The sequence below is a fragment of the Galeopterus variegatus genome, unplaced genomic scaffold (assembly GCF_000696425.1).
Source record: "Galeopterus variegatus unplaced genomic scaffold, G_variegatus-3.0.2 Scaffold178, whole genome shotgun sequence".
Classification (NCBI taxonomy): Eukaryota; Metazoa; Chordata; class Mammalia; order Dermoptera; family Cynocephalidae; genus Galeopterus; species Galeopterus variegatus.
In genome coordinates, this window is record NW_007726289.1 from 393,466 (window position 1) to 412,847 (window position 19,382).

Here is a 19,382-nt window from a genome sequence, read left to right on the forward strand (position 1 = left end):
GTTTACACAAGTCATGACCACAGTGTAAGACCCATTCATGGTGAATAGGTAATGTTCATCTGTTCTCCAAAGATAGTGAAAAATATTAGTAAGTCATCAAATAAATGCTCAGAATTATCAAGAAACAGTTAAAAAGGACCAGGATCCAAACAAGTTATTTGTATCTTATTTATCTATAAAAGAAGTGACAACACTAAAAAACATATTGAAAACCAGTGTTTTAAACTTTGAATGTGGGATTTTAAAATAAATCATTACCTTTAGATTGCAATTATTCTTTTTTTTTTTAACCAAACAGCATTTACGGGCAATTCTGATATAATTTACAGCTGTGATATTCCTAAGAGGAATATCTATAAACTATGGCCTATCAAATATAATCTGCATTTTGCAAATCAATACAAAAATTTATCCATCATTTATATATTTTATGTTTATATACTTTTTTAAAAATTATTTTACTGCTAAATGAATTTAAATTCAAATTAAATTTGGAAACCTAATATTATGCTGCTCTTCATAACCTCCTCCCCATTCCTTTTATTTTTATTTTTAAACACTGGAAGCAAATGATTATCAAAATGAGACTGCAATTTAAGGCATTTTAAAAGAAAAAATAATTAGGTGCCAACTGGCATTTTATTTCAAAAGCATATTTTGTCCCACTTTTCTCACTAGCAAGAGACTAAAACACAAACCTTTTTTTTTTTTTTAAATATGACTACAGTAATCAGAACACAAAAAAGGGTTAATGGACATTAGATATTTAAAACGAGAGTAATACATTCCCACTCACCTAAAAGAAAAACTTTTGATTACCAGTTTATAAACATCAGGTTAGCTGGCCAAGTTAAAAGGTCCAGCAGTAAAATTTTAATTCAGTAATACTTGAGAACGAATATATATATACATGCATACATGTGTATATATATATTCGCTTTATATAGAGTTAGCTGGCCAAGTTAAAAGGTCCAGCAGTAAAATTTTAATTCAGTAACACTTGAGAACGAATATATATATACATGCATACATGTGTATATATATATTCGCTTTATATAGAGAGTCAATGTATTTAACAGGCAATCCCCCACAAAATTAATTCATTCTTAATTGCCAGTTTTAATAAACACTTGTTCACAGATCGTCCATTTGTCTTATATGAAGTTAGGCAATATCAAACGTTCTGTTATGGTCTCCATCTTCTTCGGATTCATCCTCTGAAGCTGTTGAAAGAAAACAGGATAATCAATGATTTTAAGGGGGATGAGAATGGGAGGGATAAATATGAAGCCAGAACAGCAATGACTTGTAAAACAAAAATCCCAATTTAGTATACTGTTTGGTCAGAATGATAAGTTATCATGACAGGGTTAGGGTGGTTTGACTGTGGGTGATGCCCATCCACAACGCCCCACCCCCATATCTTTTTGTAATGTTATATAGTTTTTATAAAAATGAAAATGCTTAAAATGTGGTTCAAAAGCATCTTCTAAAATATTTCTGAGAACAATTCGTGTTCATAGTAGCTAATGATATATACACTAGAGAAAAAGTGAATTTAAGGCAAGTGTTCTCACACACCTGAGTAGAATCTGGCTTATTACCACTGCATGTTTGATGCATCCAATGAGAACAACAAAAAAAATGTACACAGAATAATATGTTATGGGTGTTCTTGTGATTTACATCAAAGCTATGTCTATACAATGCCAAGATAAAGCTCTATTTAGTAAGCCAAAAAAGCTTTATATAGACACAGCCTAAGTTAAAGTAATTGGAATCACTAAAAACCTGTTGTTGAGATTATTCCCATGTCTCCACAAAGTCAGAAACTTGCCACTTTTGCAATACGTTTCTGACTTCAACTTATACAAGAGTCACTAGCAGCTCAAGAGTTAATATAAAGCACCCCAGATTGTCTTTTGGAAGGACACCATAGGTATAAAATTATGTATTCTGTAAACTGTTCTGCATGTGAAGGAAAATGAAAGTTCACTAAAATATACATCCAACCAGCATCTCCCCCGATTATCAAAAGCAGAAAAGTTTAATGTACTCTTTTTTTGTATTGATATTGGACAATGTAAAAGTATCCAGCAAATGGAATCAACCTAGAGCAAAGCACAGGAAAAGTATGCATCACTTATAGATGAAATCCATTTTTAATAAATGATATTAAGCATATACCTAACTTTTGACTGATAGAAATATGGTTAAGTTTTATGTTATATCATGGAGAAATATCAAACTAAAAGACAACAGCTTTTTAGGCAACTTCTTGTGTTTTCTATTTGATTAAAAACACCACAGAGGAAAATTCAGCCCAAGCCAGTTTTCAGAATATATTAATATTCTGATGTGTAGGAGTTAACCTGTAGCACCCACATCTTTCACTCTCAGCTGTGTTTGGGTATATTTCACCTCCATCTTTTTCTTCTCTCTCACATGCTGGGAGCAAATACTGTTATGTTTAAGGAACTAAATTCTAAATGAGAATGTTAGTTTTTCAAAAATTGAGAAATCAGGGGAAAACATACACTGAAACAAATTACTATCATCGCATCTGACAAAGCATAAATTATAATTTTTTAAAAACATGCAAAAAAGGAGACGTTTGTACTAACCATCATAACTGATCTGAACTAAGAAGAAAAATTACGGGAAATAATGGAAAAAATTTTTTTTACACCAAATAAATTCCCACTGACTCCTTTATTTTCACGTATACTGATTAAAATTGTGAAAATGTGTTGTCTGGTTTAATCTGAAATCCTTTTAAAACTTAAAAACAGTACAGACTTAATGACAAAAACCCATGGCTTACAATATTCAAGGAAATAAAAGGTTCTTATAAGGACCAAGTCCTTCTCAAAACTTACTTCAAAGGATACTGAGCTTTCTCTTACTATAAAAATGTTAAGCACACTACAGATAACACTCCAAGTATTTTGAAAATGAGTACACAACGTAATCATTTGGAGAATACATATTAAAAAACACTTCAAAGAGTGCACTGGAATGAAGAGCCTGTTGCTTTGGGTGAAAAAGTAAAAGGTAGGGGTTAACTGGGGTCATCTTGGATTCCCAGGACCTGTTCCAGAGCCACCAAAACCTGTGCCCACCTGGTATGAAGCACCCTGGAAGCTGTAAGACTGTGAGAAGAAGGAGGTAGGCTGTGCAGACGCCTGTAAAGATTTGGGCACAACAGTGCCTTCACATAGGAGCACAGGCAGAAGTTCTGATGCTGGAACGTGATCTTAAGAGATTGGAGCTGCTAGTGAAGCTGGCTGCCTATTAAAGGTCCATGAGGAACTAAATGAGGAGCAAAAAACAAAAAAAACAAAAACCTACAGCTTCTGTTACAGACTCAGAATCAAGGGCTCTTTCTCCCCTATTTCCTGAAACCATACATAAGCCCCAGGAAAACAATTTATGATCTAAAAGTAAAATCTCTTACAAAAAAAATTCTATCAGATTTGATAGGTAGTTAAATTTATGCTTTCTTTTTGATTACAAGTACTAAAATCAAAGTGATAAAAAATAAAATTTTATTTAAAATAAAAGTAAAAAGTACTACTGGTTAAAATTATATCCTTCCATACTTTAAAGTAAGTATACTTTTAGAAATATGCTTTTAAAACTAATGTCAGTTGCCCAACCCATATTTCCCAAATCAGTCATTTTGGGATTATTAAGCCTATAAATAAAGCTCTGATTTGGTAGAAAGGAATATATACTTAGGTTTTGCTCTATGGGTTTAATCTGCAAAAGTAAATTCAACAAGTCTGGGGAGGGGAAATTCCACCTACTTTCGAGATCTTCCATATGTGCCTGAAGAGTTCTTGCAAGGTTAATAAACTAGAAACAATGCAGAAAGAAATATGGTAGTTTAAATGCTGTAAATGGATCTAAAGAGAGAATCAGTATAGGAGATTCATTTTTACTTAAGAAGTCGAACACCATTTTAAGCCTTTAACTAGGGGTCTTTCCCCCACCACATCAAAAACTACAAGCTAAAGGGTATTATTTTCAAATATTTTGTATAATCATTATTAACCATGTAGAAAAACAGTTTCTTAGAAGTGAGATCAGATACAAAAATTTTATCTAATTGTTTTGTTTTCTTCTATAACGCTTTTAAAAGTTATGAAATGGAGGGAGAAAAAAACAAAAGCCCTTGCAATTTGGACCCAAACAAATTCAATTTTAGTGGTCAGTTAAAAAAAACCCCAAGAATCAATATTTTCCTGCCTAAATTTGATAGCTCTAGAAGTATACATTTAACAATACTTAAAAAAAAAAACATAAAAATGACTTCCACTTTAACATTAACTTTTTAATAATAACTTTTACAAACATATTAATACAAAGAAACATACGCTTTATATGATTTATTCATTCTGAAGAGTTAAGACATCTTTTTAGAAATCGTATAGAATTAACTAAAGTTAGGGGCTAATAATTTCTAAAGTACTTAGTCAAGAGATCTTTGCTCAAATTCTGAACACTCTTGACAATTCATTCTCTTTTCTCTCACTAAATCAGCTCACTAAAGTAATGTCCACAGATGATAAAAATACAGAAAAGTATTTTACTAATTTAGAAGCAGTAGTAAGTTTTCAAGATAAAAACATGAAACTTTAACATGAACTATCTACTGAATTTTTATCAAGTAAATATTTATATAAAAAATAGTTTGAAGGATATATTTATGAACACATTTTAAGATACAAAGTGTTCAGAATGCTACAGTAATGACAGATATAAGCCCTAGACTCTGCTACACAAAACACCAAGGCAGCGGAATATAAAGTCTCTTCTGGTACACTCTGGCAAACTACATCATTTACTTTAAATGCCTAACATAAACCTAGCCTAATTGTTATATTATGGTTAGTAGCGTACATATAGCAAACACCAACTAGTCCACATCTTTAAGAGTTTGTAATATAAACACTTAAATTAGTACACTGGTCATCTTTTACAGAACAGTAACAAATAAACTGAAGTTAATTTTCCATACTCTTTCGGCTTTTGGAGTTCAGTTTCAAATTTCTAAGTTATAATACTGAGGCTATTTTTTGTTTTGTTTTTTAAATTAAAAAGAACATATTCTCTTGGTGTTTCCAATTCTGTCCCTGTTTTTCATTGGAATATATTCCAATTACCTTCAAGAGCTAGAAAATTACTTCTTTCTCTAAAACAGCTTTGTGAGAAAATTAGGCTGCTTGTTGTAAAAGTAAGGAAGACAACAGCAGTTTCCATTAAATCTACAATATCCTTATTTAAAAAAAACATTTAAAATAAAAACTCCTCAAAGGAAATAGGATGCAAACATATAAAACAATCTGCTTTTCAAGGCCAACATTTGCTGTATCACACCCTCCCTCTCTCCCACTCTAATATTACTTACTCGGACACGTGTGCTTGGTTCATTTGTATTTCCCATCATATCAGAAAAACTTTGTTCACACAAGTGCAATAACACAACTAGGTAGAGACCAGAGCTGATAAACTCATACTCAGCCTTCAATAGGGAAGGAAACAGGAGAAAAGGAAAAATAATAAAAAATTAGTAGAACTGAGATTGATATTCATAGTGCATTGATAAACTAGAGAAAATGTACGCATATCCAGTTCTTGGTAAGTGATGGTGCCATCTACTAAAATGAGAAATAAACAGCTGCCCTTCATAATTTCATAAAATTTTACTAGTGTTGTATGAGTCCAAATAGATGTAAATATCCTCCTTATTCTCATAGTCTTCCTTTATGTAATTATTTATATAAAAGTAGAGCTTTTAAATCATTTGATGGTAGAATGAATGCTTTGCTTTTCTATAAAGCTCATAATAGACTTTATTATGCAAATTAATATATATAGCTATGTATGTTTACTTAAATTTATCATTTAATGCTATAGCTAAAACCTATTCTGACAGCATGAATGTTTCTTGTGTACTACAATTAACTTAAAGGCAACAGTAAATAAAAGAATGAATAAAAAGTAACTCATATCATTCACACAGAAATTTGTAGTTGGTAAAAGCAGAGTTCTTTGGTTTAAACTGTTTTTTTGTTTTAAGCTATGAATACAAATAATGAACACAGTATTATTAAATATCTAATCTGTCTTATAATATTTACATAGTGAACTATTTATAAGTTGCACCCTTTTTGGGTAATTAACTCATCCAATGTTAAGAACTGTGTGTTCTTAGTACCAACTTTAGCAAGTAACTGGTTATCAGATTATATCCAGTAGTCAAGGAATTTGGGGCTGGCTGGTTAGCTCAGTTGGTTAGAGGGTGGCCTTATAACACTAAGTTTATGGATTTGGGCTCCCCCCACTCAAAAAAGAAAAGAAATTTGAAATTAATTTATTAAAGGTTACTTTAAATGCTTATGTAACAATTGTTTTGCCTATTTTTAACTTAAAAGGAAATCATATATCTGGAAAAATTTTTTAAATGTTTAAATGATTATTACCTTGAAAAAGATGAAGCCACTGGATAATGAGGAAATAAACTGTATTAAACTAATCACTTAAAATGAGGGTGGTTGTCAGGTCACAAGAATCCAAGATTCACATAAAACAAATTAAAGCCAAGAGGCTTAATCAAGGCTGTCATTGTTTGTACAATGACTCCACCTAATATTTCCTAACACTTCTAAATTATTTTGAAATGTGGTTCATTAAAACGCTTGGGGAACAATAAAAACATTCCTGGCTGAAATGAAAAACCAAAGAACTGCGTTTAAGAGACATAATGCAGCATCTAGACAAAGAAGATGGCAAGAAAAAAAATCCTTTTGAAACCTACTCTGGTTTTGAGAAGACAAAAAAAAAAAAAATAGACAAACCATTAGCTAGACTAAATAAAAAAAGAATAGAGAAGACCCAAAAAGGAAAACTAAGAAATGAAGAAGGAGACATCACACCTGATATAACGGAGATACAAAGAATCATTAGATACTATTAATAACAACTATACACCAACAAACTTGAAAACCTGGAGGAAATGTATAAATTTCTGGACACATACAAACTACCAAGATTCGTGGAAAAATAGAATTAAAAAATAATACAAATCTTTCCATGAACTTTTATACGCATAATTATTTCTGCATTATTCCACCTTTCTATACTCTTTCCTCTGTTCTTTAAAATACCAAAGCTCAGATGTCTGAGACTCCTCAGGGATTTAAAAAATTTCATTGCTTAAAATAATAAAAAAAATAAAGAAAAATAAAATAAAATAAATAAACCCCCAAAATTTCATTGCTGAAAATGATTTTCTTTTTGGACAACTGGCTCATTAGAGAATAAAACAATATAACTGGTATTAGAGTAGCAACTATGCTACATCAAATGCCTAATGTTTCATTCTTTAGATCAGTGATTCTTAACCTGGATCTAAGCAATTAGCTTCAAGGGATCCTGAATCCCTTAAATTACACGCTAAATTTGTGTCTGTATATTTTATAAGGAAGACTCATAGTTCTAACCAGATTAAAAGGGGGTCCATCCATTATCTCTTTATTTAAAAAGTGTTTTTCAAGCATCTCATGCAGTCCTTTGTCATCATATCTGTTTTTACAACAAATATGCTAACCACACCTGGATAGTTTGGCTCTAGAATCACACTTGTAATTTCCTTAAATGCATCTTCCTCCATTCCCCAGCCACCCAACTTTTCCTTCAGTAGAGAAGAAGAGGGAAAATATCGAGTTTTTCTTTCATTTTAACTATCACTTAAGCATCTCAAAAACTTACAGCTCTGGGCAAATAAGGTTGACATGCCTACTTTGGGACAACTTTCCTAAGCTTTTGTTATTTTCAGGCTTATTTAGGAAGCATGACAAATTTTATCTTTATAAATTGAAAACCTGTGACTTGGTTGTCTTTCACTTATAAAAAGTTAAGGGGAAAAATAAAGAAAAATTATGAAATTATAACACCTAATACAGTAACAGAGAATTATGTTAAGACCATTATTATTGCTGTTGTTATTTTAATGTGGGGTTTCTGACCAGCTTTCTTCAAGAGCTGTCCTTAAGGCACAGAATAGACACTTACCAAATTAGGCAAAATATACTAACTTGTTCATTTGCATGAGCTCTATGGAGTTCATGAATATCAAAATCCTCCAGGTTAAGCTGCAACTTCTCTTTACAGAGTTCACAAGTGGTTACAGCCTCTAATGAAGAACCTGGTAAAAATGAAATTACAAGTAAACCTTAGTGTTACAATGTCTTCACAAAACATTTTTCTTCCTAGGTTTTAAGCTTAAAATATAGAAAATCTTATCGATGAAGAAAGAAATAGAGAGAAAAGAAAAGGAGAAGAGAAAAGAAAAGAGGAGGAAAAGATTGCATTACTGCAGTAACCCAGTAAGGTCTCCTAAAATAGCAATCCATAATGCCTACCGTGCATGTCAGGTCCCGCCCTATGGTATTTAAGCCTCCACCCATTATTTAGATATCTCTGTTGTTTTTTCCTCCCAGAAATATATACATCCTTGATTATGGGAAGCTGACAGAGGCAATGGAATGTCATCTGTACCTCCTTTTTCCTCCTTAAGTACTTTGGCATGATGCTGTGAAAACAATGCTTAATGATACAGCATCTCAAACAGCTAGTTACATACCCACGTCAGTACAGCATACACTAAGAAGACTTTTTTGAGTCTAAGGAATGTGTCTGCCATACTGACTAGGAGAGGAAAAAAGGGAACCACCTTTGTCCAGATAAAAACAGCTCCTTTCTACCATAAAAGGAATTAAGTCCTGATGCATGCTACAACATGGACGAACCTTGAAAATATTATGCTAAGTGAAATATGGCAGAGGAAAAAGGATAAATATTTTATAATTCTAATTATATGAAATATCTAGAATAAACAAAATCAGATAGAAAGTAAATCAGAAGTCATTAGGGATTGGGGGAAAGGGGAGTGTGTGGAGTGGGGAGTTATTGTTTAATGGGTAGAACTTCTGAGGTGATGGAATGTTTTGGAAATAGTGGTGATGGTTGTACAACATTCTAAACGTAGTGAATGCTAAATTGTGTACTTAAAAATGGTCAAAATGGTAAACTTCATGTTATAAATATTTTACCACAATTTTAAAGAAAGAAAAAAAATCCCACTTCCGTTCCATATGCATTGAACGTTTAATTACTCCTAAGCTTTTGGCTCCAACTTAGTAGGTAGTAGTCTTCTCTACCTGAACATGTAGTTTTTTCCCTTTTCTGTATTTTTAGATTGATCTTCAAATTGAAAAATGTCCTAAAAATTAGAATAAGTTATGTGAGTACCAAGGTAGAGGTTTAAATTCAATTCAACTAATATTTGTTGAGAGATTGTTATGTGCCAAGCAATAATTAAGAGGTTCTGGAGATTCAGAAAAGAGCAAGTAATAGCCTCTGTTTTCAAGGAGGTCATAAAACTCTTGTAAATGGTGTTATTTAATAACAACTTTTTAAAAAAGAGTAAAATTCAGCATAAAGTCCAAGACAACAGTAGTAACTTAGGTGCATTTTCTAGAAAATGGCTGAAGGAAAGTGAGTGCTAATTTGAGGATGTTGTCTATGTTGTCTCAAAATGAACTGCAATCAAAATCACATCTGGTTTTCACTATATGAGGATATTTCAAAAAGTTCATGGAAAAACAGAATGAAAAGATAATATAAATTTTTCCATGAATTTTTTGAAGATCACTCGTATTTAAAAACAAACATTTTGGGGGGAGTCTAGCATACATGAAGATGTTAAAATTAAACTTCACCTGAAAATATTTTAATTTTTAAAAATTAAAATTGTACCACTTAACTAAATTTAGGATAAGTCCATATTATGACTTGATGGAGAATATGAGAAAGACATTTAAAAGGCTTTCTTTTATTAGACATTTCATAGAACTATTCTCTAATTCAGAAGCAGGAAAAGTAAGATAATCATGAAATATGGACCTAGGAGACCATTTAGTACAATTTTTTTTTATATCTTAAGGCTTCATTTTTCTCTTGTATGGAATAAGTGACTTAACAAAAGTCATTCAAAAAGGCCTCACACAGCTGGTAACAACCCATTTTGTGTCTGTCTAAACTTGTACTAGACTTGTTTTATTCATCTTTGTACATTCTGTAGGATTCAGCTACTTAATAAATGCTCAAATCAATCTTTATCAGAATTAATCTTCTATCAGATGAAGTCTTTGCATAAATATGAGAAAGTCTTCTGAATATTTACCAGGCAGTTTCACTTGTTGAGATCTATATATTCAGTTGATCACACCTAAAAAAGAACTTATTACAACCTTATAAAAATAACTCCCATTTAATTTAGTACTTAACAGTGCCTGGCAAAATGCAAAACTATAAACATTATCATCTGACATCCACAACTCTGAGGTATTACTCAATTTTACTCATGATAGAACTGAGGCCTAAACCCAGACCTAGTTAAGAATTGTTACAAGCGGATCTGAAGCATTTGTATATTTAAAAACTCCAATGGGTGATTTTGATTAGCAGCCAGGGTTGAGAACTAATGTTAAGAAACACACTCAGGATCCTAAAGCTGGCTAAGTGTTGCAGCTAATTTTCCAATCTAGGGTTGTCTAACTCCAAACCGCCAATGTTCTTCAAACAATGAACTGTACTGTTTTCCTCCATACCCAACACAAATAATCCAGTTTGTCAACATATCAGAAATTGAGTTAAGTTGTTCTTCGTTTTGGTAACAGCTGACATTTATGGGCCCTTACTAAGTGTCAAGAATCAAGCACTTTACATGTAATCTCTCATTTAATCCTAACAACACCCCAAGACAGTGATTAATAAAGCCTACGAGGTTACCATAACACTACACAGCTGAGAGAAGAGGCTATTACAGGAGAGATGGCATGTTCCAGAGTTTTGGGTTCAGACTAGGGTAGAAGAAAAGATACTGCTTCCCACCCCCACTTCACTTCCCAAAAGGATGGGATCCTTTGCTTATTACCCCCTGACTACCACCACATCCCCAACAATTTGATTACAGTTTCCCAGTAGCCCCATAATCTCCAGCTTGATTACGTCACCCAGCTCCTATAACAGAGTGTGAAAATTAAAATCAGAGCCACCATACCTTACAACATATTTGCCTATGCCACAGACCTTTAACCTCACATAATTGCATATATTTATTAATCTAATTTCACACCTTTCTCACCTGCTAGTCATTTCCACTATGTCCTCTTGTACTCACAGTCTAACATCAATAAATTCCTCTAATAACTAACCCGATTTTTTGAATGATCTCTGTACCTTCAAGCCTGAACCACAGTGTCCCCTGATATATACTCTCTTGCAGCCAGTTCTTCCCACAGCCTCTTGTATCTCCAGGACCAAGAAGTGACGATAGATGCCTGCTCCCCAACACACCTATTCCTGTTTTCAAACCTTAATTCCACCCTCACTCAAAATGACTTTAGTTCCAGGTTCTCTACATTCTTCACCAACTTACTTCTTTGGTTATTTCAACATCTACATAGACCATTCGCTTTGAATTTGAACTTTCTCAACATCCTTGTTTCCAATATTACCCTTCCCCACCTCAGCCACGCTATCAAATCCTATTGTCATTTCTTTATTCTCATCTTTGACCTCTGCAGTACAGGAGTGATCACACCCTCCTTATAACACTTTCTTCTTCTGCCTTGCATAATATAACACTTGCTTAATTTTCTCCTACCTGACTGGAGGTTGCTCCTCAAATTTCCTTCTTGGCTCTCACGTATTTGGTTGCCCCAGGGCTCTATCTTGGGGCCATTTCTTTGACATTTGCTCTATCTCTAGGTGATCACTTATGTGCTCCTAATTCCCAAAACTGTAACTTTCAGAGTTGCTCCTCAAATGCCACGCTTTTCTAACTGCTTACATGACATTTCCATATAGTTATCTAATAAGCAGTCCAGATATAATATGTTCAAAACAGAATCCTTAATTCCTTGTCCTAAATCTGTTCCATTCTCAGCTTCCTTATTTCAGCAAAAGCCACCATCATTTACTTAGTTGCTCAAAGCAAAAATATGAGCTTTCCTAATTGTTTTCTCTTCCTCTTTCCATCACATCTAATCCACTGGCAAGTCTTATAGAATCCACCTCCAAAATGTAGCAGAATCTATCCATCACCGCATTCTAGCCATCACCACCAATTCTGGCTGGTTGGTCTTCCTGCATCCACTCTTGTCCCCCTAAAATCCATTCAGAATAGCCAAATATAAATAAGATCATTTCATCCCTCCCCCTTTCAGTGCCTTCCCAGCATTCTTATATAAAACTCTAAGCCTTGGACCTTAGCTTCGAAAGTCTTGCATGAGCTAGCCTCTGCTAATCTCTCTTATCTCAATTGTACCACTCCTTCCCTCACTCCCCTGATTATATAATTATCAGGTACACTGTGCATCATTCAGTTCCTCAAACATTCTTTGTACTAGCTATTCCCTCTGCTAGAATGTTCATCCCACATTCTGTGATAGCTAGCTCCTTATTGTTCGGCTCTGAGTTTGAATGTCCTCACTTCAGAAAGGCATTCCTTTAACACCCAATACCACCACCACAAGAGCAGGTGCCTTATCTGTTTTGTTTACCACTCTATATCCCAACATCTGGAACTGTGCCTGGCCCTGTAACAGGCGCTCAATGAACAAATGAACTGTTACATTAGCCTCATTATTAAGTGACTCAACAGCCCTAGAGACAATTAAGTCTTTCTCAAGGACACATAGCTAATAAATGGTGAATGTATTTCTTTGATATGAGTCACCAGCAATCATAAATTAGAATTGTATTACATACGAGGGGTCTTCAAAAAGTTCATGAAAAAATTCACATTATTATTATTATTTTTTTTTTTTTGTCTTTTGTCTTTTTTTCCGTGTCTGGCAACGGATCGCAACCCTCAGTGTTGCCCCCGTACCGGACCGGGGACCGGCAACGGGATCGCAAGCCTCGGCGTTGCTCCCGCGCCTCGCTCAGCCAGTGAGCGGGAACCGGTCTGTATGTGGGATCCGAACCCTCGGACGGGAGCGCTGCCGCGCTTCCCAAGCGGCGCACTATCCAGTGCGCCACCGGGCCGGCCCCCACATTATCTTTTAATCCCATTTTTCCACAAACTTTCTGAAGTATCTTCATATTATGTAACAAGTAGTAAATAGTTGGGAAATGAAATACAAGAAACATTACTATAAATTAATGAAAGCAAGACTAATGCTTTTGCTGAGACTACAAAAATGATTAAGACACTTTTGATAAGAGCCTAAATTAATCAATAAATTAAAATCATAAATTTCTTAATCAAAATGTATACACATCTCTTGGAAAAATTCTGAAAACAAAACACACAAAAGACTAAATCTTACCAGAGTTAATTTTGGCCTGCAACCACTTTTTCATACACTCTTGGTGGACATACTGCAAACTTCCTGTGCACTTGCATGGCTCTATCAGCAAATTAGATGATGATGCAGCTGCCATCTGACAAATTCTACATAAGTCACCTTCTTCTTCTTCAGAGTCCTCTAAAAGAAGGCTGAAAAAGAAGGCACATTTCCCAAACAAGGCTATCATAACTCATCCTGACTAGTCATTTCCAGTCATACATAATCCCGAACAATCTCTTTTTTTGTTATTTCTACTAGTGTTCTCTTTGGGTGGAAAAAAGCAAACAGCAACAAAAATAAATAACAATCACCACGAGAAACCAATTTCATGGAGAATAAAAACTGTAAGTATTTTAAAGGTAATAGAAATAGGCTATCCTATCATCTATTGTCAAATAGTATCAATAATTTTGTCTTGTGGTAGTTTAACAGTTGAAACTGTTAAGTTTAACAGTTTAAGTTTCAAATTTTTCACAATCACTTTATAAGTACCTCTAAGAGATTTTAATTTCTGCAGTATCCCAGATTACTTCACATTCAACAATATAAAGATAATGTAACATATACACTCTTCACTTCTGTCTCCCACTTCCCTCAAAATTCAGAGTATTTTCAGTAAATTAATCAGAGACATAACCTCAAGCATAAGTATTCTGAAAAGCTGAAAATATATTTACGTTTTTCTCTTTAAATTTAATTTTCTTCCCTTCATAGCTTCAATTATATTTTACTTGGTAGATTCAACTTCAATACCCTTATTAATTTAATTGTAGAATGTCTTAAAATCCTCATCTATGAGGCAAATTATAATAATGGAATGAACACACACACACACACTCTCTCTCTCTCTCTCTCTATGGCAAAAATAACCAAAAAATGCTGTTTTTTAGACTAACCAGATAGGATGGTGCTGGCTTAATTGGTTTCTCTCTTGAAGATCAGTAAACTAATGCTTTACCCTCTGTTTACACTACTGCACTCAAATTATACTAACTTTGAGGGCAAGAATATATTTACTATATTCCTGAACAGACAGTTTGTAATCAGAGGGAACTGCTATAATAAGCAAACATTAAAGCTAACACTACCAGGGTAGAGTAAATCTCTTTCTACAAGAAAGAAAAAATAGCAAATTTAAAAGCAGGAAAATAATAGCCACATGGTAGAATCTGTCATATAAAAGGAAATCTGGAAGTACAGTAGCCCAGTGCCCAACATCTCAGAGAGCATATAAAGCTTCCTTTATCACCAGAGTTGGATCTGAACATATTTTCTTGTGAAAGTACAAAACTATCTAAAATGACAGTAACAACTATGTTTCTAACAATTTCATTACATTAAGCCTTTATGAAAAAGATAAAAACCAAAAAAAAAAAAACCTCATCTTTAATTTTATAGAAGTCTTTTCTTCCTATAAATATATTTTACATGTACTACTCTATCCCATTTTACCATAAAAACTATTTTAATATTAAGTAACTAGATTAAGATGACAAAATCAATATTAATTTAGTTGTGACTAAAATCTCTGGTCTTTCATCTTTTCATTCTTACCAGTGATTTTTAAGCAATGTTCAACTCTACAAAATAGTTCTGTTATATAAAAAGATTCTAAGCCCTAAATTTAAACTGGTATTTATGTCAAATAATCTTAAGATATAAAGAATATTCAGTATACATTTGGACTTCAAAAACAAAATAAAAATTTGTGCATCTGATTTTACTTTATTCCAAAGAAATATTTTGAGGTGAGAAATGTAAATAAATGATAAATTATCCTGGTAAACACTAGAACAAATTTACTGGTAATCCATGACCACTTGGTTCCTCGTACCAACCCCATTTAGCAGTAGCCTACCAAGGAACAGCATAACAGATTAAGGTTTTTGTCTTTGTATGTATAGGTATCACAAGCTGGTTAAAAATAACCTTCAGGTTATTTCTTGATGCAATTCACACCCCCCATAACTACCCTCAATTATTTCTCATCCATTTACTTATAAGTGAGACACTAACATCTTAAAGAATGTAAACGTTAAGGGAAAAAATTTCAGATATCAACATTATGAGAAGGCAATTCAGAAATAAGGAGTTCCTTAATATGCTCTTGCTTTATAGTCTTAAGACAAGTATTCAAATTTACCTCTCTTTTATCTTCTGCAGTCTTTCTGGATCTCTTGAAGGTGCACTCTTACTTTTGTCACTTTTTCCATCAGCTGAATTCCAACCTGAAGGAATAATATCTACAGTGATCATGATATTGTCGGTCAAATTACTTCCAAGTGCTGGGGGGACTGCAAATCGGAATAAGGAACCAGGAAAAATCCCTGTTATTCCTGTATTTCTTCCACCTTGAGCTGAATCTGATGTGGAACCACCTGTAGTAGCACTACTTGATGCTGCAGATGCTTGTGGTCTGTTGGCAGCAGCCCCAAGGGGATCATTCTGTACTTCAAGGTGAACCATTTCATTTGATTCTCTTCTAAAAATATGAGATCTAGATGGTATATCAGAGGTAGGTGTCCTTGAAGATTCATCTCTTCCCTCTCGTCTCCTTCTAGAGAACAAAGGTGTGCATCTATTTCTAAGTGAGGAAGATAACCACGGTCCTGTATTTCTGCCTTCAGACTCTTGGTTAAAATTTTCTGAATATGACTCAGAGCTATGATTCTGGCCAAGAGATGACAAACCCCATCTTCGTCTAAGAAATCGAAATCCCTGAGAAGCTTCAGATGCCCTAGTATCAGAAACTTCAGAAGTTGATGCTGCATTATTACGAGAGTGTGAAGCTGTCAAGATTCTTGGAGAAATGTAAGAACTTTCAGAACTCAATGATCTTGCATTCAAGGAATCCTGACTAGATCTTCGTGAAAAAAAAGTAGATGACATGCTAGAAGCTATACGTGACAACAATCTCCTAGTCGTCCGCCTACCTTCATTGTCAGAAGATTCTTGAAATGATCTCTGAGACGAACCAAGCCTTTCAGAATTGTTTATGGTTGGGGTTTCATCTCTACTTGAAATATAAGAAAATCCAGGTTGCGTACTGCTTCGGGGAGATTCTGATTCTCTTGGAGAAAAATCTGATCTTAAAGAATTTCTGCTGGAGTCCCTAGAACTTGGTACAGTCTGATGTTCAGAAGGCAATTGGTGGCTTATGGATGATGTATTCAACTGTAAAGTGCTCACTGAGTTTTCTTTTGGTCTTGCTCCCTGTGAATATGAAGGAACTCTGTCTTGAACATCTATTTTTGAAAGGAAGAAAAGGTAACCAATTACATGAAATAATTTGGGTATTACTAAGTTTGCATTTATTAACCACTAATTACTTCCAAATGAAACACTGGATTCAAACTGAATACTACTATATTATAACTAGATAGCTTGCTTAACTATTATAGAAAAAACAAGAGTGTATTTCTCTTTCTATTCCTATTGGTAAAAACCAGTACTTCTGTGTAAAGTCAACATTACAAATTCAAAAGAAAGAAATGGATCATTAGCTTATGAAAAGCTAACAGTGGATGGAAGGTAAAACAGTTTAATATCTTAGTCATAAGTTGATATGGTAGAATAATATCTAAACTGATACAGAATTTTAAATGGGCCAAATAATACAATGTTAATGACTTTTATAATGATTAAAAGCAAAATCATCCTAGGGGTATTGCGTTTTGGAGATTTTTCTTACTCTGTGCAATAAAAATAGAAGTTATTTCATGTAAACATCATCACCATTGTGATTTTATGACAAACCTTGCTAAAAGCTAAAAATTTCTCCAATCTTTTATCTTTTAAGTTAACAGCAGTGGTTCTTATGCCTGATTAGTCATCAGACGTACCTTTGCTCTTTAATACTGGCTGGGATCTATGAAAGGGTTCTGGCATATGCATTTTTAAAGTAAACCTTAACTGGTGGTTTGAATCCAAATGGGATGAGAAACACTATAGGATTCCTTTGCGAAGAATGTTTATCCACACACTTAGTGTAAGAGCTAGATTACTACTGTGCTAGTACATGGAACCTCAAGAAAGGATGAACTGTTAAGGGCTAAATCTATTTCTACACTGCACTTTTTATATTCCGAAACCTAGAAGTTATTAAAACCATCTACTAAAGCTCCTCCATCCAAGGCCAAGCAAATAAAACACTTTTTATTTGTCTTGAATAAAGCAATGTCTTGCTCCGATACAATTAAGTAAAATAACCTAAATCTTTGAAGACAAAATATATTTTCTTCTACATAAATCAAACTCACTTCTGCCTATCTGTTAACCTCAATTAGCACTTTTTTCTTCAATCAGTTAGTGTGATAGTTTTATGATGTTTATTTTCGAAAAGCCTAAGTAAGGCACAATGATAGAAATAGTGTGGGTCTTTACGTCAATTCAATAAAAATAAAGGCATTCTCATGTTATACTAAATCCCAAATTATGCCTTAAAATGGTGATTTTTTAAAAAAACTAATCAGTACTTTTTATTAAATTTAACAATATGATTCATTTCAAAGCACTTTTGTAAATTATTAAACACATTTATTAAACAATTCAAGTATTATCATAAATAATTGTTTATATAATAATAAAATGCAAAGAAAATGTAGGTGTTTTGCCTGAGATTCCATCATGAATTTAAAGATATGTTTTGAAAAGTGATATGATAGAATTCATTAGTAATGATTTTTGAACTGAGTCATTCTTCACATGAGCTGTTCAAAATAGGAAAAAATGGTTACTTATTTGGTGAATGAGACCTGGCCTCTAATTTGGTTTTGAACTGTCATTATTACCTAGATAATCTCAAATCTGAGTGAAATTACAGTATTGAAGAGATGAAAGAAGATGTAAAAAGTTTGAAAAAATTAAGATGTACATTCGAAGAACGTAAACTAATGTTGCATTCTTTTAAAAATGAGTACATAAAAGGACTAATTACTCAGTATTTATTCTGAGTCAAAGAAACCCAGTGTGTATGCTTACTCTATTTATAAAACTGTTTTTTTCATTTATTTAATCTTTAGTTACTTCAGAATTTAGAAGTAGTTACTTATTATACCATATATTATAGACATATTATATTTGAGTGTATAAGAATTTTTTAGTATATTATTTTATAACATACATTCTTAAAAGGAAAAATGCAAGTAAAATATTTAAAGGCAGAAGAAATCTGGATACTCATGTACATCTATGATTTTAAACTGGTTACATTTTTTAAAGCAAAACAAAAAAGTACTAAAAGTCATATTAAGTTATTCTGAAATCTTCAGGACATAAGATTCATCTACTCTTGTGCACTGTTATTTTAATGATATAAATAGGAAAATGTAATATTATTAGATAATTTAATACTTAACAATGTAGTTTATACATACATGATGAAGTTGTGAAATCGCCACTTCGGTGACTATAATCCATAAGATTACTAATGGAGGAATCTGTTCTCTCCACATCTCTCCTCTCTCTCATTAAGTCTGTTCCAAATGATCCAAGTACCACCGATGAAGATCTGGGAGCCTGACTATGCCTCCAAGAAGAATCTTAAAATAATTAAAGAAGTTTTATTTCAGAGAAACCTTCCAAGGTTCCTGATGATAACAAATCTTCACTAACACAGAGGAAGGTTACTGTTACTTATTATGAGAATCCCCAGTTACATAGTTGCAATCAAAAATCATGGCTGCAGGCCAGCCCGGTGGTGCACTGGATAAGTGCGCCGCTTGGGAAGCGCGGCGGCGCTCCGGCCTGAGGGTTTGGATCCCATATACAGACCGGTTCCCGCTCGCTGGCTGAGCGAGGTGCGGGGGCAATGCCGAGGGTTGCAATCCCGTTGCCGGTCCCCGGTCCGGTATGGGGGCAACACTGAGGGTTGCAATCCGTTGCCGGACACGGAAAAAGACAAAAGACAAAAAAAAAAAAAAAAATCATGGCTGCAGGGCAGAGCCCGTGGCACCC

The 19,382-nt window shown here is 33.6% G+C and overlaps 1 protein-coding gene across 3 annotated transcripts in view; it reads right to left on the minus strand.

Annotated features, from left to right (window-relative positions):
* Nucleotides 1–1,099: 1,099 nt before the first annotated feature.
* The window catches only part of MARCH7 (membrane-associated ring finger (C3HC4) 7, E3 ubiquitin protein ligase), a 45,641-nt gene continuing 27,358 nt past the window's right edge, over nucleotides 1,100–19,382 (minus strand). The window contains exons 4-10 of one of the 3 annotated variants that reach the window (XM_008563920.1): nucleotides 18,803–18,967; nucleotides 15,571–16,672; nucleotides 13,407–13,576; nucleotides 8,103–8,212; nucleotides 5,414–5,527; nucleotides 3,810–3,858; nucleotides 1,100–1,223 (exon numbers count right to left, since the gene is read on the minus strand). In XM_008563920.1, coding sequence (XP_008562142.1) covers nucleotides 1,165–1,223; nucleotides 3,810–3,858; nucleotides 5,414–5,527; nucleotides 8,103–8,212; nucleotides 13,407–13,576; nucleotides 15,571–16,672; nucleotides 18,803–18,967 — 1,769 coding nt within the window. In that variant the 3' untranslated portion in view covers nucleotides 1,100–1,164. Of the gene's footprint in view, nucleotides 3,859–5,413; nucleotides 5,528–8,102; nucleotides 8,213–13,406; nucleotides 13,577–15,570; nucleotides 16,673–18,802; nucleotides 18,968–19,382 lie in introns of all 3 variants that reach the window. The other 2 variants (XM_008563925.1, XM_008563915.1) reach the window with 2 other exon arrangements.